Below are 27,158 nucleotides of genomic sequence, written 5' to 3' on the forward strand. Positions count from 1 at the left end.
CCGATAGAACGAACGACCAGCCGGCTTGGGTAGCAACCTTAGATTTGTATCGGGACTATATCTTGTGGAATGATTAAATAGTTTTAATACATTTAAAATAAAGTTTTTATTGAAAATGTCAATCATTATTTGAATATTTAGGTGACCCGTTGTATAAAAGTGATGAAGCTGATGTTTGGAGGATATATTGGCACGGTTTGCCAGCCCTCAAGTTCGCCTCAGGCCTAACAACACCCATGCCAATAAATCCTCAAAAAATTGTCTTCTCAGACATTATCACTTAATTACAAAATACTATTCCTTTATTTCTCAAAGTAAGAAAAGCTATTGAAGAACTGACTACATTTATATTTCCAAAAATGCACTAAACAATTTACTAGATAAAAAAATGTATCATATAGTGATCGGATCATTCTCCAGTATCATATTTAATTACAGCAATAAAACATACACTTAGCAACTGAGTTTGGAGAATGAACAGAATGCATCTTCTGGACCCGAAATGTACATAAAAAAAAAAAAATCTACACTTTTACCATTACAAATGTAGACATGGAGAACAGAGAAAAGCAGACCCCCGATATAATTTGGGAAGCTAAGGCATATATTAGGGGGATTACAATCTCATGCTCTGCAAAAATTTAATCTGATTTAGAAATTAAAATGAAAGAAAAATAAATCACTATCTTAAATAAAGTCCATAAAAAATCTTTACCCAATAAGTAATATTAGATACTGTTAAAACATTCACACGGAGAAAAGCACCAGGAATGGATGGCTTTCCCATATAATTCTATTCAACATTTTGGGACAAAGTAGCCCCCCTATTTACACAAATGACAACACGTCACTCAATTGACTAATTCCCAGTTCCATGTATGAAACAGTAATTTCAGTTATATTTAAAACAAGAAAATCTGGAGAGTGCCTTACTGTATAACTGGAGAGTGCCTTCTTGTATAAATGCCCTAAAGAAAAAAAATGCTTTAGAAAGGGGCACAAGGCTGGAATGTCCCCTATCCCCCCTCATTGAATCACTTGCAGAAAGAATTAGACAGGATCCAAACGTGACAGTATTGGTAAACATGAATTAAAATAAAGCTTTTTTTACCCCTTTTTCGTGATATCCAAATTGGTAGTCTTGTCCCATCGCTGCAACTCCCGAACGGACTCAGGAGAGTCCTCCGAAACACAACTTCTTGACACAAAGCCCGCTTAACCCAGAAGCCTGCCGCACCAATGTGTCAAAGGAAACACCGTACACCTGCCAACCATGTCAGCATGCATTGCACCCGGCCCGCCACAGGAGTCGCTAGTGCGCAATGGTACAGGAGCATCCCTGCCGGCCAAACCCTCCCCTAACTCGGATGACGCTGGGCTAATTGTGCGTCGCCCCATGGGTCTCCCAGTCGCGGCCGGCTGCAACAGAGCCTGGACTCGAACCAGGATCTCTAGTGGCACAGCTAGACCACTGTGCCACTCGAGAGGCCCCTATAAACTAAAACTGTTTGATGATGATGATGATGATGATGATGATGATGATGATGATGATGATGATGGTCTTGATATACCTGACCAATATTGAAAACTCAATACCCCCTTTGCTAAAAATAAATAAATCTGAATACCCAAAAAATTCTGGATATAAAATGTAGGTGGAAAAAACGAAATAACAACTTAGGATCTTAATCAGTGACAACAAACGAAATATATAAAGATGATTGTATTCCATTAGTCAACAATATGAAAGCAGATCTAATTAAATAGAATACATCTTCCAATAAATCTTACAGGTATAATAAACTTCTTTTAGAACAGCATGGCAACCAAAGTTTTTGTATTTATTTTCAGTAATACCAATTACCCCACCGAAAAAGTATACTCCAAAAAAGTATACTCCGTCATAACAGAGTTCGTGTGGGCAAATAAAATTTAAAGAATAAAAAGGAACATTTTACATCTCCCTAAGTCTGAGGGTGGTTTTAACCTTGGAATTGGATCAACTCGCTACCCAAGGCTTTTACTTGCGACATATATAAAATGCACTAAAGAGGAGCAATGGTTACATATTTTAGACATGCATGCTCATCCCCAGAATATTTTGACATGTCTATTTTCAAAAGATTAAGCTAAGAACATTAACAACGTCATAGGTAAGAACGGTATAACAATATGGAATCAAATAAAACATATTTGACAAAAACCAATATGTCTTCCTAAAAACACCTTATAAAACAATCCACTTTTCAGAATTCACCAATAAATTGGTGCACATGGAAACTAAAGGCATAGAAACTGTAAATGACTTGGTAATAGGAAATACCTTTATTTCCAAGACAGTATTAAAAAGTAATTTTGGACTGACCAATGTAGATGGTTTAAAATACATACAACTTAAATGTTACATATACTGTAACTACATTTCATTTTGAAATCATTCAGACATCAGTGCAACCTTGAGGGAATACTATTTGAGTCAGAATAGGATGTTCATATGATAGGGAAGATATATAACACCTTGCAGATATCATATCCAAGAATGTATGATACAAGAGACAAAATTCAGAAATTATACAGCACAACAGCAGAGTCATGTCTTAAGTGTAAAACTAATAATGACTAATTAACCAATGCTTTCAAGGAATACTTCAACGTCCAGAAATTGTGGGCGGAGTAAGAAAGTTGGCTGTCAGAAGTATTACAATGTAAACGTACTTTTAATCCATCGGTCTGCATGTTTCAAGACGTGGCACAGTGGCGTGTAGTGAGATACCCGATGGGTTGGACGATCCTCTTCTCATAACTTATCTTTAAAAAAGCGTATACTAAAGATTTGGAAATCAATAAATCTGCCATCATTAACACAATGGAAAAATAAAATGATTTATTATTTAAATATTGAAAGTGTGTAGGCTACTTAGAGAAACAAAAAATGGTGCAGTTTCAGGCCATGTGGCGGAAAATGATGCGGGCGCTGGAGATGGGCTGTGTGTTAGTGGGTCTGAGCAGGTTTGATGTAGTTGATGTTGTCATTTGTATGTGTATGTATTGTACTGTTTATAAAAGATCAAATCAAATCGTAATTTTTACATTTTTATTGTGTAATTTCGAACTTTATCCGTAGCGTTATATTCCATTTTGTTGCGACTTGAGCAATAGCTCTCCCTTATTCTACAGGTAACTGCCAAAATAAAGGAAAAGCATATTGAAAGCATGGGGCGCTTATACACATTGAGAATCTATACACGTCTAGAATCTATGCCAAGGCGCATTGATGCTGTTCTGGCAGCTCATTTTGGGTTAACGCCTATTAAGACACTTTATGTTGGTGTTTTCTTTATTTTGGCAGTTACCTGTAGTAGCAGGCTACACGGAGAATGGAACAGCTGTATTGAGGAAATGGCTCTAGTTGCACAAAAGGGAATATGACATTGCGGATAAAGTTCGGAATGACACAATTTCATGTGTACAACTACAGACCTGCATCACTATGATGAGAGCTTTGCTTTTTCTAAAAGGACGTATTTGTTCATGTTTTTAAGGGCACCCATACTACACAATTAGGATGAGGAGTTGATTTGCAGTTTGGGGTAAGCTTCTCAAAATCAAGTGAAGTCACCAAAACAATGTGTCTGAACCTTTCTATAACATGCCATTTACATCCAAAATAGAGATTTCATTGTAAAACTTATCCTTCAAGGTCAACAGCATTATGAACTACCCAGCACCAGGACATGTTAGCTAAAAATCTGGTTGCCTCTGGCAGGAGGCTGAAACTTGGCCGCAAGTATATCTTTTAGCAAGACAATAACCCCAAGCACACATCCAAATCCACAAAGAAATGCCATAATTGACCACAAAATAAACATTTTTCAATGGCCATCTCTGCCTCTGGACTTAAAGCCCATTGTGGTTTGAATTGGAGAGGGCAGCCCATAAGTACAGAAAAAATCTATCAAGGATCTGGAAATATTCTGTATGGAGGAATGGTCTAAGACCCCTCCCAAGTGTTCTCCAATCTCATAAAACATTTTAGAGAAAGGCTCAATGCTGTTAACCTCGCAAGGTGAGGTATTGAAAACAGGGGTGCCAATAATTTCCATTGAACATGCTTTTTAGTCCAGGACTAGTCTTAATCTGTTTCCGGGAAACCGGCTCTATATGTAGCACCAGTCCATCTCAAATGACAGAAGTTTTGAACTTCAATTTGCTATTTATGGCCTGTAGGCCTCATTGACCAGAGCTCATACAACTCGTTTTTGAGTTGCATAATGTATGGATTATTTTGACTATAACAAATACTCAGATTAAACACATTGTGCTATTTATCACAGAGTACTTTGTGTCAAAGTTAAACAATGACATTTGTTTCGAAATAGTGGCAGGATTTTATGTAATCAACCCGGGATATGGCGTATCTCGTTGGCTCTGGGGTCATCCAGATAACATTTCAGCCGACCTCTCCTCTCAGGTGGGGATGAAGACCAGGACAAATTCCCATTTTTGACCGGAATGTAACAAAAACCTCAACAGGGCCCTCTTTCTCATCACTAAATTGTTCCACATCGGATGTCTCTTGGTCTGGATCATATTCTTTGTTGTCATCAACTACTGACACTTCCTCCTCTAATGCATCTTCACTGTCAGTTTCCTGGCCTCTCTCATCCTCACCAGTGTCGTGATCAAAGATATGATCAAGAGCCTCACATACAGTATATCATTTGGTCATTGTGTTGCCACAGAATTAATTGTTTGCAAGGCCTCAAAAAAGCTTTATATACCAGAGCTGCGAGAAAAGTTCTATATATTACTGAAACAATGTTGTGATTGTTTGTGAGAATGTCAACAGGTGTAGTTCTAATGGGGGAAAGATTACAGTTGAAGTCAGAAGTTTACATACACCTAAGCCAAATGGATTTAAACTCAGTTTCCCAATTCCTGACATTTAATCCTAATAAAAATTCCCTGTCTTTGGTCAGGTAGGATCACCACTTTATTTTAATAATGTGAAATGTCAGAATAATAGTAGAGAGAATGATTTATTTCAGATTTTATTTCTTTCATCACATTCCCAGTGGGTCAGAAGATTACATACACTCATTTAGTATTTGGTAGCATTGCCGTTAAATTTTTTAACTTGGCGCAAACGTTTCAGGTAGCCTTCCACAACCTTCCCACAATAAGCTGGGTGAATTTTGGCCCATTCCTACTGACAGAGCTGGTGTAACTGAGTCAGGTTTGTAAGCCTCTTTGCTTGCACACGCTTTTTCAGTTCTGCCCACAAATTTTTATAGGATTAAGGTCAGGGCTTTGTGATGGCAATTCCAATACCTTGACTTGGTTGTCCTTAAGCCATTTTGCCACAACTTTGGAAGTATGCTTGGGGTCATTGTGAAATTGGAAGATCCATTTGCGACCAAGCTTTAACTTCCTGACTGATGACTTGAGATGTTGCTTCAATATATCCACATAATGTTCCTTCCTCATGAAGCCATCTATTTTGTGAAGTGCACCAGTCCCTCCTGCAGCAAAACACCCCCACAACATGATGCGGCCACTCCTGTGCTTCACGGTTGGGATGGTGATTTTCTGCTTGCAAGCCTCCCTCTTTTTCCTCCAAACATAACGATGGTCATTATGGCCAAACAGTTTTATTTTTGTTTCATCAGACCAGAGGACATTTCTCCAAAAAGTACAATCTTTGTCCCCATGATCAGTTGCAAGCCGCAGTCTGGCTTTTTTTATGGTGGTTTTGAAGCAGTGGCTTCTTCCTTGCTGAGTGGCCTTTCAGGTTATGGTGATATAGGACTCGTTTTACTGTGGAAACAGATACTTTTGTACCTGTTTCCTCCAGCATCTTCCCAAGGTAATTTGCTGTTCTGGGATTGATTTGCACTTTCGTACCAAAGTACGTTAATCTCTAGGAGACAGAACTCATCTCCTTCTTGAGCGGTATGACGGCTGCGTGATCCCATGGTGTTTATACTTGCGTACTATTGTTTGAACAGATGAACATGGTACCTTCAGGCATTTGGAACTTGCGCCCAAGGATAAACCAGACATGTACATTTTTTTCTAAAGTCTTTGCTGATTTCTTTTGATTTTCCCATGATGTCAAGCAAAGAGGCACCGAGTTTGAAGGTAGGCCTTGAAATACATCCACAGGTACACCTCCAATTGACTCAAAGGATGTCAATTAGCCTATCAGAAGCTTCTAAATCCATGACATCGTTTTCTGGAATTTTCCAAGCTGTTTAAAAGGCACAGTCAACTTAGTGTATCTAACCTTCTGACCCACTGGAATTGTGATACAGTGAACTATAAGTGAAATAATGTGTGTAAACATTATTTGTGGAAAAATTACTTGTGTCATGCACAAAGTAGATGTCCTAACCGACTTGCCAAAACTATAGTTTGTTAACAAGAAATTTGTGGAACGGTTGAAAAACAAGTTTTAATGACTCCAACGGAAGTGTATGTAAACTTCCAACTTCAACTGTGTATTGGCAACCCCAAGAAGGGGAGTGAGGTGTGTGTGTGCGTGCGTTCAAACACATATGCATGTGGGGGTCTGGGAGAGGAAGTGTGTCCATCTGATGAATGGGCATGTGTCTGAACTAAATTTTATACCCAAAATTGTAGTCTCACCCATTCATTTCTAATGACCGGTCATTCTTGACCGGGACCACCAGAGGTGTACAAAAGTTAAATAAAACACACAAAATGTAATGAATGTACTTATTTTCCACCATCATTTGCAAATAAATTCATAAAAAAATCCTACAATGTGATTTTCTTGGTTGAAGTTTATCTATGTTGAAAATTACAGGCCTCTCATCTTTTTAAGTGGGAGAACTTTCATAATTGGTGGCTGACTAAATACTTTTTTGCCCCACTGTAGCAAGTAAAACACTGGAATGGTAGATTTGCAGTGGATGAATATGCAAAGTAGGGGTGCAAAGTAGCAAAATAAATAAAGAAAGTAGGGGGAGAGGTAGTTGTTTGGGCAAAATTATAGATGGGCTATGTACAGGTGCAGTAATCTGTGAGCTGCTCTGACAGCTGGTGCTTAAAGCTAGTGAGGGAGATTTTTGTAGTTCGTTCCAGTCATTCATTGGCAGCAGAGAACTGGGAGGAGAGGCAGGCAAAGGAAGAATAGGTTTTGGGGGTGACCAGAGAGATATACCTGCTGGAGCGCGTGCTACAGGTGGGTGCTGCTATGGTGACCAGCGAGCTGAGATAAGGGGGGACTTTACCTAGCAGGGTCTTGTAGATGACCTGGAGCCAGTGGGTTTGGCGACGAGTATGAAGCGAGGGCCAGCCAATGAGAGCGTACAGGTCGCAGTGATGGGTAGTATATGGGGCTTTGGTGACAGAACGGATGGCACTGTGATAGACTGCATCCAATTTATTGAGTAGGGTATTGGAGGCTATTTTGTAAATGACATCGCCGAAGTCGAGGATCGGTAGGATGGTCAGTTTTACAAGGGTATGTTTGGCAGTATGAGTGAAGGAGGCTTTGTTGCGAAATAGGAAGCCAATTCTAGATTTAACTTTGGATTGGAGATGTTTGATGTGAGTCTGGAAGGAGAGTTTAGAGGTGGATCAGAGACTCACCAGCAGCAAGAGCGACATCATTGATGTATGTACACAGAAGAGAGTTGGTCCAAGAATTGAACCGTGATGCTCCAGATACTCTTCAAGTTTAAAGAAGGCCAGTTTCAGCTGTGCTAACATAATTGCAAAAGGGTTTTCTAATTATCAATTAGCTTTTTAAAATTATAAACTAACTAACTAGATTAGCTAACACTGCGTGCCATTATAACACAGGACTAATGGTTGCTGATAATGGGCCTCTGTAGATATTCAATTTCCAGCTTCAATAGTCATTTACAACAATAACATATTATTTCTGATCAATTTGATGTTATTTTAATGGACAACATTTTTTGCATTTCTTTAAAAAAACAAGAATTTCTAACTGACAACAAACTTTTGAACGGCGGTATATGTTGCACCAACCAATCTATATACTGTGTATACTACTTTCATTAAGATAGCATTAACAGGTATTACAGTACACAGTGCATGAACACATCATTGATTATATACACTGTATTTATATTCAGATACATATGGAAATATATGAATATTTAAATATGATGTACATTATTAATAAAGTGAAATAATATTCTGTTTTACTCACCATCCCGCCTTCTCCAGGAGAAGCCAAAGCAGAGCAGAAAGACCAGCACCAGAGAGATGCACATCAGAGCCACAGATGCCTTGGCAGACTTGGTCAGCGCAGTTTGTGTCTCTGGGAGAGGAGATACACAAGGGAGGAGGGTAGAATATGTTTGAATATGTTTGAGGCCAGGCCATGAATAGAATATATACTTTATTGTCCTTTTAGTAAGAACATACATTTGTTCTCTGCCTTTTCTCCAACCTCAGACACACACACACACACACGTTGAGAGGCACAGTGTCAACCGTCTTACAGCGGCCCTGGATGGAGAGCTAGTTTTGGGGTTAAGTGCCTAGCTCAAGGGAACAACAGCATTGTTAGTAATGATTTACACCAGAAGCCCTCCAGTGGCCAGTTCAGTCCACGCTTTAAGTAATCCTTTTGTTTACTGGTCCATCTCTCCAACCTCTTACCACCCTCTGCTGTTTCTAAGAGCAGGTTATGGTGGAAACCCAGCTAAGAATTTGATCAAACCCAATGTTGGGATTTCTTGAATTTGTGAACATTCTCTCTGTCCCCTTCCCCTCTTCTCTCTCCCTATCCCCCCCCCCCTCTCTTTCTTACCTATGATGGGGTCGATGTCGGCCAGGGCTGCGGAGGTGACCACAGGTTCAGTGATGCTGGGCAGATGGACGACACACTCTACCTCCCCGGCTAGCTCCCTCTGCTCGGGGCTCAGGGTGTAGTAGCGCCTGGTTCTGAAGGTGCCGTCCGGGCCCGACTCGCTCAGCAGAGGTGCGGGGAGCTCCGTGCCATTCTGTAGCCAGGAAACGGAGACATCCTCTGGATAGAAGCCCTCGATGTCGCAGGAGAGGGTGAGTGGGGAGTCGCGGGAGGGCAAAGGCATTGCGGAGAGGGTGACAGTCGGGAGGTCTGGGGAGGAAAGAGTAATTATACACTACCGTTCAAAAGTTTGGGGTCACTTAGAAATGTTTTTAAAATGACATCAAATTGATCAGAAATACGGTGTAGACATTGTTAATGTTGTAAATGACTATTGAAGCTGGAAAGGGAAGATTTTTCTATGGAATATCTACATAGGCGTACAGAGGCCCATTATTAGCAACCATGTGTTCCAATGGCACGCTGTGTTAGCTCATCCAAGTTGATCATTTTAAAAGGCTAATTGATCATTAGAAAACCCTTTTGCAATTATGTTAGCACAGCTGAAAACGGTTGTCCTGATTAGGGAAGCAATAAAACTGGCCTTCTTTAGACTAGTTGAGTATCTGGAGCATCAGCATTTCTGGGTTTGATTACAGGCTCAAATGGCCAAAAACAAATAACTTTCTTCTGAAACTTGTCAGTCTATTCTTGTTCTGAGAAATGAAGACTATTCGTGGTGAGAAATTGCCAAGAAACTGAAGATCTTGTAATAGTCTTCATTTCTAGTAGCCAGGTGTAACCCATTTTATAAGAGATTCTCCAAAATTGAAATATTCCAAGCATTTACATATATATATATATATATATATATATACACACACTCCAGTCATACTTTATCAAAAGCCTTTTTAAAGTCAGCTATGAATACCTGGCCTGGTTTCCCATATTTTTCATAGTGTTCTATTGTTTCCAGTACTTGTCTTATATTGTCTACACTGTATAACATCAGACAATAGCTTTTTAATTCTATGCATTTTCCTATAATTTTTGCACCACAACGCTGAAGATTTTTAATGGACTGGATCTTTATATTTACCACTTGGATTGTGTTTCAGTAATAATGAAATCAAACCTTCTTGGTATGTGTCTAATAATGTACCATTTTTATAGGAGCGGTTAAAACATGCTAATAACGGCCCCCTGAGTATATCAAAAACTTTGGTATACTTCCACTGGTATGCCATCCAGCCCTAGTTTTCCCGGACTTAAAGGCATTACTTGCGTCAAGAAGTTCTTCCTCTGTAATTTGGCCTTCACATCAGTCTTTCTGTACAGCTGTCAATTTTACATTATTAATAGAAAGGAAATCCATACAATTAGCTTCGGTTCGTGGAGATGGAGACAAATGTAAACATATGCTTAAAGTACTTTACTTCCTCTTTCAAAATATTGTTTGGTGAATCATGGGTGACTCCGTCATTTGTAACAACTTTCAGAAAATTATTTTTGGAAGCATGTCTATGTTAAAGATAAAACAATTATTTGGTGCATTTTCCCCCATATTCCATCGAGTTTGCTTTATTTTTATAATATATTACACTTGATCCTTCTTGAATAAGTTCTTCCATTTCTTTTTGCTTTTCCTCTAACTTATTCTGAGCCTCTTATGGTACAGTTTTGATTGCTATCTGTACTGTTTGTTCTTCCCTTTCCTTTGTTAATATGGACTCTTGACCTAAATTACTTTTGCTTTTGAGATGAGTACTGAATTGCATGGCCTCCAAAGGCACATTTAAAAGTGTCCTATACATTAAGGGGATCTGTGTACGTATATTATGTCGGAAAAAGTCAGTTATAAATTCTTCTGCCCTAGTTAAAAACAACTTATCATCCAATAGGCTTTGATAAAATGTCCAATATCCTCTTGCACGTGGAAATTCTGTCAGAGTAATATATATACCAATTATTTGATGGTCTGACCTCATTCTGTCCCCAATCAACACTTTTTAAACTTTTGGTGCCAGAGAGAATGACAATAGAAGGTAGTCAAGGTGACTAACTTGATTGAGCTTCCGCCATGCATATCTCCCTAGGTCAGGTGTAACGGAGATGCTGGGAATCAAGAAGCAAGGGGGTGACATGGAACGAGACAAAACAAGAGCAGCGTCTGGACATGAAACATAACTAATACTGTCTGCGGAATGAACCAAAGTGTATAGATATAGATACAGATATAGGTGAGGTAATCAGTAAAGTGATGGAGTCCAGGAAAGTCTGATAATAAGTCACAGGTGCGCATAACGATGGTGCCAGGTGTGTGTAATGGTTGTCAGAGCCAGTGATTAGTAAACTGGCGACGTCGAGCGGGAGTAGACGTGACATCAGGAAATTTAAGCCTCCATATATCCACTAGTTCCAGCATATCCATGACATTCCTGATTTCCTTAAGTGCATGAGGGTGATAGTTTGTATTGTGATTTCCTTTACGGTCCATAGAGGTATTGAAAACCGTATTATAAACTTCCACCATAAAATAATAATATATTGTATTGCTTGTAAGGTTGAAAAATTATTATATTTTCAAAGCGCGGATCATCATTATTTGGACCGTATAGGTTAATGAGCCATATCTGTTTATGGTCCAATAACATATTTGAAATTATCCATCTACACTACCGGTCAAAAGCCTAAGAACACCTACTCATTCAAGGGTTTTTCTTTATTTATACTATTTTCTACATTGTAGAATAGTGAAGACATCAAAACTATGAAATAACACATGTGGAATCACGTAGTAACCATAAGAAGTGTTAAACAAATAAAATATATATTTTATATTGGAGATTCTTCAAATAGCCACCCTTTGCCCTTTGATGACAGTTTTGCACACTCCCTGGGTCGTTTCATGAGTTATTGGCGTTCAAACAGGCAGCAATCTGGCCGGTATTTTATTTTACATTTTTTTGGTGCCGTTGACAGAGTTATTATAGAAACGAGATAGGAATCAAATAAATTAATGTAAAACACCACACCCAACATACTGCTGACCAATCGCGTTCACGTTGTCATGCCCCTTCACGCGGTTTCTAAGCTAATCATTGCGCAGTACCTTCTCAAAGTCAGTGGAAATGTATAGAAAAGTTCTTATTTTCCTCAAATGTATGTAACGCCACGATTCCAGAGCTATACAATAATACAGAGAGTAAGTTCATTATCTCACATCTCGGGAAAAGATTAGCAAATTTGTACTTCGTGCAAATTGTAGACTCCAAAATCTGCTAATGCAGTTTGTTTAGGCGATTTTACAGCTAACTAGTTACGCTACTGCCTCTGATCTGGAGGACAAACTAAACACAAATGCTTCATTTGTAAATTGTGTCTGAGTGTTGGAGTGTGCCCCTGGCTATCGTCAATAAAAAAATAATCATGCTGTCTGGTTCGCTTAATATAAGGAATTTGAAATGGTTTATACTTTTACTTTTGATACTTAAGTATATTTAAAACCAAATAATTTTAGACTTTTACTCAGGTAATATTTTACTGGGTGACTTTTACTTGAGTCATTTTCTATTAAGGTATCTTTACTTTTACTCAAGTATGACAATTGAGTACTTTTTCGACCACTGTTGCTACCTAGCTCGCCAGCCAGACCATAGAGAGCATTGTGGATTTTGTAGTCGACTTGACCTGCAACAGATTTCCACAACGATTTTCCATGTTGCTACCAACCTCATTATAACGGGAAAATAAAACATTTGTTCACAAAATATATTGTTCTCACCTATTAGTGTTATTTAACATGGCAAATTAAAGGAATTAGTAGATTTTAATAAACTGCATGCTTTCCCTACAAGTTGTAATGGGAGAACCACACTCCAAGTTTACATTGATATGGTGGTGTCACACCCTGATCTGTTTCACCTGTCTTTGTGCTTGTCTCCACCCCCTTCCAGATGTCGCCAATCTTCCCCATTATCCCCAGTGTATTTATACCTGTGTTCTCTGTTTGTTTGTTGCCAGTTCGTTTTGTTTCGGGAAACCTATTAGTAGTATTCCACTTGCGCCTGTATGTTCTAGTGCCTGTTTTCTAGTTTATCCCAGTTTTTACCAGTCTGCCTACCCCGAGTCTGCCTGCAGTTCTGTACTTTGCCACACCACATTGGATTATTGACCCCTGCCTGCTCTGACTATGAGAGTGCCTGCAGTTCTGGACCTTTTGCACCCTATCTGGATTACCGACCTCTGCCTGCCCTTGACCTAGTAATACACTTTTGTTACTTCAACACTGTCTGCATCTGGGTCTTACCTAAAACAAACTGGCCAAGACTGACCCAGCAAACTCGGACCAGCTCCACAACCGCATCTCCTCCCAAGGAGCCACCATTGGAAGGTACGAGGAGGTGCTTCGGGGTCTTATGGATTTATGGATTTATGGCTTCCAGACCTTGGCCGAATGCCATGACCAAGCATTGAACACATTGCTGGAGCAATTCTGCGTGTTGTCTGTTAGGCAATCTACCACGACGGTAACCTCCCAGCCCCTCAATAACCCGGCTGTAAGCAGCACTGCCTCCCCGGTCACCCCGGTTTCCAAAGAACCCTCTTACCTCTCCCCAGAATGCTTCGATGGAGAGTCGGGCCTGCTGGGCGTTTCTCGCTCAGTGTTCCCTCATCATTGTGCTGCAGCCCTCCTCCTTCACCTTGGGCCGCTCTAAGATAGCATAGCTCATTACACGGATGTCCAGGAGGGCTCACGCCTGTGCTACAGCAGTACAACAGTCGGCCGTATGATTCAGTCTGGAGGAGTTCGTGGCAGAGGTGAAAGTTTTTGATGCTCCATTGTCCAGGAGAGAGGCTGCCCGGAAGTTACATCAGCTTCAGCAAGACTCCCGCAATGTGGCAGACTATGCGGTGGATTTCTGCACATTTGCAACTGTGTGCCTGGAACCCGGAAGCGCTGTTTGACATGTACCTGCACGGAGTATCGGAGGAAGTAAAGGACGAGCTTGCAAACCGGGAACTACTGACGGCTCTCGACTCGCTCATTGCCTTGACCATTCGTTTCAATGGGCGGCCACGGATTCCACCTCGCCTCCAAGGCATCCCGGAAGTCTCTGTTGCCGAGAGAACCCGAGGCTACCTGAGTTCCCCCGAGAGTCCCCGAAGGCTGCCTAGTCGCCTATTCAACTAGACAGCGCTAGGCTGTCTCCAGCAGGACTACCGGTCATTTCGTCTCCACCTGTCCACTAAAACACTTGGCTCACTGGTAGGAGCGAGAAATCTGGTGGGCCACACGGAGAACTTTTCCTCTCCCCTTATTCGCACCCCTTTTCATGCAATTTTGCTATGAGGGAATCAGTCAATCGCTCAAGGTACTCATTAACTCTGTGGCTGAGAGATTTATGGACGCTACCTTGGCTTCTAAGCTGGACATCCCTTCAGCCCCTCTCCATTCCCATGGATGTTAGAGCACTGGACGGCCGCTCTGTAGGCCGGGTCACCCACAATACCACCCCCATCAACCTACGTGTGTCAGGGAACCATAGCGAGACGATCCTATTCCTGCTTATTAACTTCTTTGGCTGCAGGGGCAGTAATTGAGAAGCTTGGATGAAAAGGTGCCCAGAGTAAACGGCCAGCTCCTCAGTGTCAGTTGCTAATATACAGTGCCTTGCGAAAGTATTCGGCCCCCTTGAACTTTGCGACCTTTTGCCACATTTCAGGCTTCAAACATAAAGATATAAAACTGTATTTTTTTGTGAAGAATCAACAACAAGTGGGACACAATCATGAAGTGGAACGACATTTATTGGATATTTCAAACATTTTTAACAAATCAAAAACTGAAAAATTGGGCGTGCAAAATTATTCAGCCCCCTTAAGTTAATACTTTGTAGCACCACCTTTTGCTGCAATTACAGCTGTAAGTCGCTTGGGGTATGTCTCTATCAGTTTTGCACATCGAGAGACTGACATTTTTTCCCATTCCTCCTTGCAAAACAGCTCGCGCTCAGTGAGGTGTGATGGAGAGCATTTGTGAACAGCAGTTTTCAGTTCTTTCCACAGATTCTCGATTGGATTCAGGTCTGGACTTTGACTTGGCCATTCTAACACCTGGATATGTTTATTTTTGAACCATTCCATTGTAGATTTTGCTTTATGTTTTGGATCTTTGTCTTGTTGGAAGACAAATCTCCGTCCCAGTCTCAGGTCTTTTGCAGACTCTATCAGGTTTTCTTCCAGAATGGTCCTGTATTTGGCTCCATCCATCTTCCCATCAATTTTAACCATCTTCCCTGTCCCTGCTGAAGAAAAGCAGGCCCAAACCATGATGCTGCCACCACCATGTTTGACAGTGGGGATGGTGTGTTCAGGGTGATGAGCTGTTTTAATTTTACGCCAAACATAACGTTTTGCATTGTTGCCAAAAAGTTCAATTTTGGTTTCATCTGACCAGAGCACCTTCTTCCACATGTTTGGTGTGTCTCCCAGGTGGCTTGTGGCAAACTTTAAACAACACTTTTTATGGATATCTTTAAGAAATGGCTTTCTTCTTGCCACTCTTCCATAAAGGCCAGATTTGTGCAATATACAACTGATTGTTGTCCTATGGACAGAGTCTCCCACCTCAGCTGTAGATCTCTGCAGTTCATCCAGAGTGATCATGGGCCTCTTGGCTGCATCTCTGATCAGTCTTCTCCTTGTATGAGCTGAAAGTTTAGAGGGACGGCCAGGTCTTGGTAGATTTGCAGTGGTCTGATACTCCTTCCATTTCAATATTATCGCTTGCACAGTGCTCCTTGGGATGTTTAAAGCTTAGGAAATCTTTTTGTATCCAAAACTTCTTCACAACAGTATCTCGGACCTGCCTGGTGTGTTCCTTGTTCTTCATGATGCTCTCTGCGCTTTTAACGGACCTCTGAGACTATCACAGTGCAGGTGCATTTATACAGAGACTTGATTACACACAGGTGGATTGTATTTATCATCATTAGTCATTTAGGTCAACATTGGATCATTCAGAGATCCTCACTGAACTTCTGGAGAGAGTTTGCTGCACTGAAAGTAAAGGGGCTGAATAATTTTGCACGCCCAATTTTTCAGTTTTTGATTTGTTAAAAAAGTTTGAAATATCCAATAAATGTCGTTCCACTTAATGATTGTGTCCCACTTGTTGTTGATTCTTCACAAAAAAATACAGTTTTATATCTTTATGTTTGACCTTCTCCCAGGCACCACTCCGCCTTGGGGACTACTGTACTCTGCCATAACCTTGGTCTCCGGATCTGACAATCTACATTGAGGACTCCCTAGCTGCAGTGTTCCTCCGTCCTTCTGCCTTCCGCTGCTAACGCAGTGTTCTTCTTTGTGGAGAAGGACAAAACCCTGTGCCCATGCATCAACTACCAAGGTCTCAACAAAACGGTGAAGAACCGCTACCCCCTAACCCTTATCTCCTCGGACTTTGAGTCGCTCCAGTGTTCTCCAAGCTGGACCTACGGAACGCCTACCACCTGGTGCGGCTACGGGAAGGGGACGAGTGGAAAACTGCCTTCAACGCTGTCACTACGAGTATCTGGTCATACAGTTTGGCCTTACCAACGCCTCTGCTCTGTTCCAGGCTCTGGTTAATGATGCTATCCGGGACATGTTGAACCGGTTAATCTTTGTCTACCTTGATGACATCCTTGTGTTCTCCCGCTTCGCCAAAAAACACGTGCTCCACTTCCGACAGGTTCTCCTACACCTCCTGGAGAAAGCAGGGAAGTGCGAATTCTAGTGCTCCATCATCCCCTTTCTGGGTTACATCATCGTTGCATGGAGTGTACAGATGGTTCCTGGATCGGTGGTGGATTGGCCCCAGCCTACCATCCAGGGTGCAACTGCAATGTTTCCTGGGATTCGCCATCTTTTATCCGGGGTACAGCACCCTGGCTTCCCGCCTGTCTGCACTCACCTCTCCCAAGGTTCCATTCACTTGGTCCCCAGCTGCTAACCGTGCATTCCAGGATCTCAACCACCGCTTCACCACAGCTCCCATCTTGGTTCATCCTGACCTGCCAGTCCATGGTTGAGGCCGATTGTTTCGGGTAACGGCTGTCCTGTCCCAGCGTTCTGGCCTGGATCTCAAGTTGCATTCCTACGTCTTCTCCCACCGCCTCAATGCCAAAGAGAGGAACTAGAGAGGAACCAGGGGGGGGGGGGGGGGGGGGGTGCAGATGTTCGTTCCTGATGCGGTCCGCTCCTTGGTCCTGGAGGCTTGCCTGCCTCCCGGGCTCCTGGTGGACCATGGCCTTTATGCAACAATACTTTTGGTGGCCTACCATGGTTCCTGGCATCTCGGTGTTCGTCGCCGCATGTACGATCTGTCCACAGAACAAGACTCTTCGGCAAGCTCTGCTTCAACCTCTGCCTGTCCCTCACCGTCCCTGGTTTCACATTGTGATGGGTCCCCCCCGTTTGATGGCCCTCCTCCCGTTCGATGGCAACACCGCCATCCTGACCATAGTGGATAAGCCGCCCGCATTCCTCTGCCAGGACGTCTTCCGGATCCATGGACATGGTCTCTGACAGTGGTCCTCAGTTCTCGTCCCGGTTCTGGAAGGTGGTCTGTACACTCATTGGGTCATCGGCCAGCCTGTCTTCCGGGTTTCACTCCCAGTCCAACGGCCAGTCGGCCCGAGCCAACCAAGACCCGGAGACGACTCTACAACCACCTGGAGCCAGCAACTAGTGTTGAAAACGCCCACAACACCCTTCCTTGCTCTGCCACGGGTCTATCGCCCTTTGAGTGTTCCCTGGGGTATCAGCCCCTGCTCTTCCCTGAGCATGAGGAAGATGTCAGCATACCTTCGGGCCAGATGTTTGTCCTCTGCTGTCATACCTGGACAAATGCCTGGTTGGACCTTCTCAAAACCACCTCCAGATATTGATGACAAGCGGATTGACTCCGGTGCCCCGGTATCGTCAGGGGCAGAAGGTATGGCTGTCCACTCGGGATCTGCCCCTCCTGGTGGAATCCTGCAAACCCCCCCCCCCCCCGGTTTATCGACCCTTCCACATCTCCAAGATCATTAACCCCTCTGCTGTTCATCTTCTGTTGCCTCGTACCCTCCATATACATCTCACTTTTCATGTTTCCAGAATGTCTCACAGCCCTTTGTCTCCTGTTTCCAGACCCATCCCTCTCCCCCGTCTCATCGATGGCCAACCGGTGTACATGGTGAGGTCTCCTGAAGATTCGACCTTGGGGCAGGGGGTTCCAGTACCTAGTTGACTGGGAGGGTCATGGCCCAGAGGAGAGGTGCTGGGTCCCCGCTAGGGACATCCTGGACCCAAGCCTTACTTTATTTCCAATGCCCACTCAACCAGGTAGGTGCCCAGGGAGGAGGCCAGGTGGCACCCTTGGGGGAGGAGGTACTGTCACACCCCTTTCTGTTTCACCTGTCTTGGTGCTTGTCTCCACACTCCAAGTGTCGCCAATCTTCCCCATTACCCCCAGTGTATTTAGACCCGTTCTGTTTGCCTGTCTGCCGTTCTGTACCTTGCCACACCACACTGGATTATTCACCCCTGCCTGCTCTGACCCTGAAACTGCCTGCCATTCTGAACCTTTTGCACCCTATCTGGATTACTGACCTCTGCCTGCCCTTGACCTGTCGTTTTGCCTGCCCCTCTACTAGCAATATTATATCAATATTTGGTTATAAGTGTTTCCACCTAAATGTTTTCTCACATAATTAATTTTACAGACACAAGAATATCTAACCTTGTGTAGTGTATTTTGTTTCTTAACATTTGGAAAGTTTACCGAAATGTTTTCTGTTTCCATTTTATCTGATATTTACTTAAGTCACAAAGGTTGGCTGGAAACCTGGTTAGTAGCTAGGTTTCCATCTAATTGGCAACATTTTTATGCGACTATTCAAGTAAGCATAAAGAAAATATGTACATTTTCCCACCAGTGGTGTTTCCATCAAACTGACTTGTTGCAGATAAAAATCAGTGTGGTGATAGTGCACACAATTCACTTAAGTTTTCAAGTACCGACTAAAATCTAATGTTCATTGTGTTTCCAGTGCCTTTTCAACTCTACCGATTAGTTTTGTCAAACTGTTGCGTTAAATATCAAATGGCCCTACTCTGGTCTTGGCACTTGCGCTCTAGGCAACAGCTCTCAGATACAGTCCTTGTAGGCTGTGTGGTTAGGCTAGTCTACATAATGGGATTATGAATAAGTGGGAATGGTGTTTTTATTTGTCAAAACTGCAGTCAAGTATTTATTTTGTCAGCAGAATAAGACCCTTGATATTTATCAGAAAGCAGCATCAAGCTCATACCATGCACTTTCACCACCCTGTGAAATTCATCACGTATTTTATCTGTAGCCTAATTTAAATTGCATGGTTTCCGAAATTGTAGTGGGTGGACCACAAACCATGTCATCTCGTGACTTACTTCAATATGGTTATATCAATATTTGCACATAAAGGCATTTTCACAAATTTCTCGCATGATTAACTTTACTGGCACAAAAAGATCCCACCATGTCGAACGAACAAATGATCTGTCGGCATTTATAAAATTGCACAGAAATGTTCTGTTCCCATCATAGCTGTCATACATTTTTTATATATGGTATGACTTTACTCACAAACTGTGGATGGAAATGGATAGTGATAATTCTAAATTACAAATTGTTAATGTTCAATGAACTTCTACAATCTAGAGGTGAAAGAAACGCACACCTACAGTATTCAAGCAAGGTGCTGGCTAGCGGAGTGGAACACTTACAAAATAAAGGAGAGCCGCACACTCTAGGAGCTCAGATGCAACAATATTTATGTCCAACTTTTCGACAGACAAGTTGTCTTCATCAGGGTATAATGACAAACACTGAAGGATAACTCATTTATATAGTGTCAAAAGACACACACAGGTGTCTGTGTTCATGGCCGGGTGTGGCCTGATATCATTGGTTAATTCTCATGTATTAAAATAGCATACAAAAACATCCTATATTTTTCAATGAACTTCTATACCATATAAAACAATCTGAAAATGGTCTCTTGACATGTATCATGTTGATAACCATGTATTGTATTAATCAAATGATAGTAATTAATTGAAAAAGTTGACACTTACAGACGAAGCTGAGTTGAAACTCTAAGCTCAGCAGTTTGTCCAGGGCTGCGTGAGTGACCACACAGCCATAGATCACATTCTGGTCGTCCACCAAAGGGATAAATTTCAAGATGTTGACCGCCCAGTAGGTCCCTTCTGGGGTGCGGTCGACTGCTGTGACCGCTTGCTCTAGCTGGACCACCTCCCCAGCTCTGGTCCAGGAGAAGTAGATGAGTGGAGGGCTAAAACCCTCTGCAATACAGTGAAGCTCACTCTTCACATCCAGTACCACCATCGTGGAGGGAATGGAGAGAGTGGGTGGAACTAAGAAATGAGAGATATTCATTTATTTGTTTCATGGTGAAGCATTCAGATTCACATGACCAGTTGTGTCCAATGTTTTTTTACTTAACTTCCTGTTTCCCTTACTTGTCTGAGAGAACTGGATACATGAATGTCATATGAGGGAACAACTACAAATTAGAAACTACTTCATGGCATCCTTTCCTTTCTCCCTTTAGTGAATGTTATTGGATTGGTGAACGCTGTGAAGAGGACCTCATGTTTTTACCTATCCAAACATGTTAGATCATTCAATACATCACGGAAGTGTGGAAGAGAGGTATTTGAGCAGGGCCTTAGACCTAATTTAAAACTGAAAGGACTACGAAAGACTTACCTTTGATGTCCAATGTAACATTGCTGGAGTGTAGCTCGGAGACGTTGTATCTGACTTGACACTCATACACGCCCTGTTGGTCAAGAGTGGCATTAAGCACAGTCAGAGAGAAGGTCCCATTGACAAATAAACTGGTGTCCCAACTGAAGCCTTTGTCGACATGGTTGTCGTCTGTCGTCCCGAAGGAGGCTATATGAGATCCGTTGAAGGTCCAACTGATCCCCAGGAGAGAGTCGCCTACAGGAGGGACTGAGATAGAACAGGGGAGAAGGGCAGACGTATGTGGCCGGACCCAAACTTCAGTTGGGGAGACTGAAAGAAAGAGTGAAAGAAATTGAAAATATCAGTGGTCTATATACATGTTCATAAAGGTTTTGTCCTTATTGACAAACAAAAGTATCATCAGAGATGGATGAAGTTACATCAAAATGTATCTAGTTACAAAACACGCTTAAGACTAACGTACCAAAGTAAAATACAAAATACTAGTACCGAAAAAATTATGCTATTAAAATAAATGTATTTTGTATTTTCTAATCTGTAAAGGGGGAAAAATGCCCTTTTGGGATATTACAACAAAAAAAACAAGTTACTTCAAACAACAAACACTGTTTTTTTCCCCCTCGGACATCATTGCACACGCGATAGAACACCAGAATATGTACTACAATTATTTTTACCATGCTGCTAGACACTCCTCTCCTCTGTTTCATCAATAAAACTAAAACAATAACAAAGGTGCTGGGTCGAACAGTGGCGGTGTTTCCCACTTGACAGATTTCAGCTTTAAATTAGTTATAAATAAACTTGCGACCCTTGGCTAACACGCTATGAGCAGTACCAAAAGTCCAGTTAATTGGCACAGTTCATGGCGTGTTAATCTTCAGAGCTTTGTGGCACCCTTTAAGTCCAAATTCACTGCACTGGTGTCAGAAATTAGATATCAGAGGTGCAGGTAGAAAGCGGTTTGAAAGAAATGAGAGGCATGGCACTCATTACCCGAATGAGAGTGAGTGTAGTGATTGTGTGGCAATAACATTGTGTGTGTTTGCTTTCAAAGTTGAGTTCACTTCCCACTTTTGGTCTAAATTCACCCCATTATCCTCACTCTGGAAGTGCATCCCTGTGCATACAACTTTATTTCAAGGAACTCCACTCATCCATCAACACCTCTCATGGCCTCACACGATAGTGCCATCAGACTTTTGATACCAATGCAGCAAATTTGGCATGACGGGGGCCACAACATTTTGAAGTGCTATAAACAATGGTAGAAAAGTATTTTTAGTAATTTGAAAATGCAAAATACCATTCCCTGAAGTATCTTACTACAATTACATGTTTTTTTAGACGTTTCAAATACAAATGACCAAATACTCAAAAGTAATTGAAATACATATGTCAAATACATAGAAATACTACCATAATAGAAATACTAGAAATAGAGATACTACCATCTCTGAGTATCAGCAACGTCTTAATTATGAAGTTATGTAAAGTTCAACATAACCTGTAAGATCAATAGCTATATATACATCTTGGTCAACTCACTGAAAGCTCAGTTGATGAAACATGAGTTAATTCAGTGAGTTTAGAGCAGATTTACTTATCCCAGCAGACCACAATCAATCAATAAATCAATCAGATGTATTTTATAAAGCCCTTTTTACATCAGCAGTTGTCACAAAGTGTTTTACAGATTCACAGCCTAAAACCCCAAAGAGCAATCAATGCAGAGCACAGTGGCTATGGAAAACTCCCTAAAAGGCAAGAACCTAAGAAGAATCAGGCTCCAAGGGGGGGGGGGGGGGGGGGGGTTCTTTTCTGGCTGTACCAGGTATAGATTTAAGACTACATGTGGCCAAATCATTTTTCAAGACATTCAAATGTTCATAGATTTAAATTTTTTACCAGGCAAGTCAGTTAAGAACAAATTCTTGTTTTCAATGACAGCGTAAGAGCAGTGGGTTAACTGCCTTGTTCAAGGGCAGAACAACAGATATTTATTTACCTTGTCAGCTCAGGGATTTGATATTGCAGTTACTTTCCAGTTACTAGTCCAACACTCTAACCACTAGGCTACTTGCTGCCTAGTAGATTACCAGCAGTGTCAAATAATATCCATGATGGCTATAGAGGGTGCAACACTTCAACGCTTCAAGATTCAGTGTCAGTTGGCTTTTCATAGTCAGACATTCAAACCGCAACGTAAGAATGGTAGCAGGTTGACGTTTATTGGCATGAATCTTGTCCTGGCGGCATAACTGAGTGATTTCCCCTGAGATAGGCCAGCTGCAAAGTACAAATTGGCGAAATTGTAATACTTTTTTTTAAATTCAGGGTTAGGCATTAGGGTTAGCAGTGTAATTAAGGTTAGGATTAAGGTCAGAGTTAGATTTAAAATGATATTTCATGACTTTGTGGCTGTGCCAGCTACTGACCACTCTGCAGAGCTGCTTCCAGAACAAGCTTCATGATGAAAAACGTTAACCTGCAGAATGGTATCAGATGTATGTATCCTATGGCAAACTACATTCCTGACTGTTGCTTGTTCCACGAGTGGAATTTCTTGAGAAATACATATAACAGCCATTGTCAAGCAATCAAGAGAAACACAAACCACAGCGATAACTTACTACAACTTACAACAAAATGTTAGAACAGCAAATTATTGTTGTGAAAAGAATGCATTCCTATTGGCTTTGAACACACAGTAGGCCTACAGTACATGTATGCAATTTCACAACACACAAATCTAAACCATCAAGTTAAAAAGGAGGAGGGTTGGTGAAATTCCATTTCATACTTTCTTTCCAGGCTTTCTTCTCACCTCTGACCAGCATCTCTCTCAAAAGGTACATTTTGCCTCAATTTTGCAGAATGCTATATATAGGGTAAATATAGCTAAATACAATAGGAAGGCTTGGGAGACAATGTTCCACTACAGGAACACTGGTAAGGCTGGTTCCCTATATTAATAAATAACAAGCGCTATAAATATTATTAGATAGGATTAAAGACAAGCCGTGAAGTTTGATACTTGAGGAGAAGGTGAAGTGTTAATATTAGCACAACTTTCAGAATGATGGATGGATGATGGGTGGAGTGACCAGGAGAGGAGAGGTTGAGAGAAAAAGAACATAGAGCTGTGTTGCTTAGTTGGTAGGGTTGTGGATTCGAATCCCACTGGGGCAACCCATTCGAAAATGTATGCGTGCACTACCGTAAATTGCTTTGGATAAAAGTGCCTGCTAAAAGGCAATATGCATAGTAGGAATCTTGATAAAGAGAAAGATCTGATTAGTGGACCCTAAGACTCCTAAGATCAGTGTCTGACCTGTAAGAAGAGAGACGACAAGATAGGTAATGAGTGACAACAAACAGAATACATGATGCATAAACTATCCCTATAAACATGGGGTTTGAATGTGAATTATGAGTGAAATATATTTGCTGCATGTTCCTAAAAAGTAAAGAAAGATCTGAAAACTATTCTGAACTATTCTAATACAATACTATTCTCTAAGAAAATGTTTTTAGGGAGTTGGATAGAGCAAAACAAGATTACATTGTGTTATGACTGTTGATGTTGTGCTTTTGGAGTACAGTGGCTTGTGAAAGTATTCACACCCCTTGGCATTTTTCATATTTTGTTGCCTTACAACCTGGAATGAAAATGTATTTTTGGGGGGTTTGTATCATTTGATTTGCACAGCATGCTTACCACTTTGAAGATGCAAAATATTTTTTATTGTGAAACAAACAAGAAATAAGACAAAAAAGAAAAGATAACTGTGCATAACTATTCACCCCCCAAAGTCAATACTTTGTAGAGCCACCTTTTACAGCAATTACAGTTGCAAGTCTCTTGGGGTATGTCTCTATGAGCTGGGCACATCTAGTCACTGGGATTTGTGCCCATTCTTCAAGGCAAAGCTTCTCCAGCTCCTCAAGTTGGATGTGTTCCACTGGTGTACATCAATCCTTAAAAAACTTCTCAGCGATAGCCCCCTTTTTTTCAATGTTCGCCTAAATGACATACCCACATCTAACTGCCTGTAGCTCAGGCCCTGAAGCAAGGATATACATATTATTGGTACCATTTGAAAGGAAACACTTTTAAGTTTGTGGAAATGTGAATTGAATGTAGGAGAATATAACACAATAGATCAGGTAGAAGAAAATACAAAGAAAAAAAACAACCAATCTTTTTCTACCACCATCTTTGAAATGCAAGAGAAAGGTCACAGTTAAAGCCATCACCCTGGTTGTAATTCCGACAGTGCCCACAAGATGGCAGAAGTGTGTGTGCAAAGTTTCAGATGGATAACTTGAAGTATGAGTGAACTGCAATACTTTTAGTGTGAAGTTCCCAGGTACATTTGGGCAAATCGTGAAGGAGACATTCGCATTCATATAACATTTCTCTGCAAGAATATAGTCAAATCTATATACTCAGACTTTGATTTGGCTTTCCAAGTATTAGCAAGTATTATAAGTTCAACATTTGCAAAACAACCAGTTTCATAACTTCATAACTCTGAATATCCTTATAATTCTTGTCCAAATTGAAAAGGCATGCTGTCGTACAAGGTTAATAGCTACATTTTATGACATATAAAGTCATAAACTCCCATATAGCCCAGCTCATTGGCTATCTAGCTAGCTTTGTTTGACCCCGAATGGTGCTTGTTTGACAAAGATACAGTCGTTCAAGTGATGACCGCCCGCGTCATCGGCGTGCCATGAAGGCGTCGCTTTCTGACCAAATATGGTGTCCTATAGGATATACTACACCCCTAATGATATAGTGAAGTCTTGTTACCTTCTAGGATCTCTGAGGAATATATACGAACGTGATTTGACTTGTTGAAATAACTTTTAGGGTGAGATTTTCACAGATTCCTTTCTTTTCAAATTGAATGAGTGGAAATAAAAAATTGATCGTGCATGCTACATGGACCTTTTTATGTTATCTCTGGGAGAGATAAGAGCAAGATTTCAGAATGTAAGTACACATTTCACCTTCAGAGGTGAACTTATCAAACCTATCGTGGTGAAAAAAGTGTTTTGTTGTTAGGAGCTCTCCTCAAACAATAGCGTGGCATTTTGTCGTAATAGCTACTGTAAATTGGACGGTGCTGGTATGTTAAGAAGAATTTAAGCTTTCAGCCGATATAAGACACTTATATGTACCGACATCTTTCGTTTCTCAAAAATGTGCGGTCTTGACATAACGCGCTGCATGATTTACAACGGTCCTGTTGATGGGACACCGATCCTTAGATCATACCACAGATTCTGAACTGGATTGAGGTCTGTGCTTTGACTAGGCCATTCCAAGAAATGTAAATGTCTCCCCTTAAATCACTCGAGTGTTGCTGTAACAGTACGCTTAGGGTCATTGTCCTGCTGGAAGGTGAATCTCCTTCCCAGTCTCAAATCTCTGGAAGACTGAAAAAGTTTTCCCTCAAGAATTTCCCTGTATTTAGCACCATCCATCATTCCCTCAATTCTGACCAGTTTTCCAGTTCGTGCTGATGAAAACTTCCCTACAGCATGATGCTGCCACCACCATGCTTCACTGTGGGAATGGTGTTCTCAGGGTGATGAAAGGTGTTGGGTTTGCACCAGACATAGCATTTTCCTTGATGGCCAAAAAGATACATTTTAGAGTACCTTCTTCCATATGTTTGGGGAGTCTCCCACATGCCTTTTGGCGAACACCAAACGTGTTTTTTTCTTTAAGCAACGGCTTTTTTTCTGGCCACTCTTCCGTAAAGCCGAGCTCTGTGGAGTGTATGGCTTAAAGTGGTCCTATGGACAGACACTTCAATCCACGCTGTGGAGCTTTGTAGCTTCTTCAAAAGCCAAAAGAGGACTGGCCACCCCACATAGCCTGGTTCCTCTCTAGGTTTCTTCCTAGGTTTTGGCCTTTCTAGGGAGTTTTTCCTAGCCACCGTGCTTCTTCACCTGCATTGCTTGCTGTTTGGGGTTTTAGGCTGGGGTTTCTGTACAGCACTTTGAGATATCAGCTGATGTACGAAGGGCTATATAAAATAAATTTGATTGATTGATTGATTCAGGGTTATCTTTGGTCTCTTTGTTTGCTCTCTGATTAATTTAAAATAGGAAATAATGCGCTCATTTACAGTAATGTCCTGGCCTTTATATTGGCCTAATACACAACAATGCAATAAAACAGTACAATAATTCAAACAAGATATGCAAATGTTTGATCACGGTAAGAAGTGTGTCACGGTGTGGGCTACTGGTTGAAGGTAAGTCAGGTGCAGGAGAGCAGACATGGGTGATAATAGGCACACTTTATTCATATCCAATGAAAATAGTCATATACGCCCAAAGTACACGAAATGGTACAAAATAACTAACACACACGGGCCAAACACAGACCCGGTGCTAACCAGACTAATACGGGCTACAAGTAAAAAACAAACAAACAATTTCACACAAAGACATGAGGGGGAACAGAGTAATAAA

At 41.4% G+C, this 27,158-nt stretch overlaps 1 protein-coding gene across 2 annotated transcripts in view; it reads right to left on the reverse strand.

Moving 5' to 3' along the window:
• si:ch211-180a12.2 (uncharacterized) overlaps positions 1-27,158 on the reverse strand; it is a 70,241-nt gene that overhangs the window by 40,819 nt on the left and 2,264 nt on the right. For both annotated transcript variants that reach the window (XM_036946698.2, XM_036946697.2), the window contains exons 2-5: positions 20,658-20,969; positions 20,000-20,302; positions 8,813-9,121; positions 8,207-8,317 (exon numbers count right to left, since the gene is read on the reverse strand). In XM_036946698.2, coding sequence (XP_036802593.2) covers positions 8,207-8,317; positions 8,813-9,121; positions 20,000-20,302; positions 20,658-20,969 — 1,035 coding nt within the window. The remainder of the gene's footprint in view (positions 1-8,206; positions 8,318-8,812; positions 9,122-19,999; positions 20,303-20,657; positions 20,970-27,158) is intronic.

The sequence above is a fragment of the Oncorhynchus mykiss genome, chromosome 16, assembly GCF_057628025.1.
Source record: "Oncorhynchus mykiss isolate SJ-2025 chromosome 16, ASM5762802v1, whole genome shotgun sequence".
Lineage (NCBI taxonomy): Eukaryota > Metazoa > Chordata > Actinopteri > Salmoniformes > Salmonidae > Oncorhynchus > Oncorhynchus mykiss.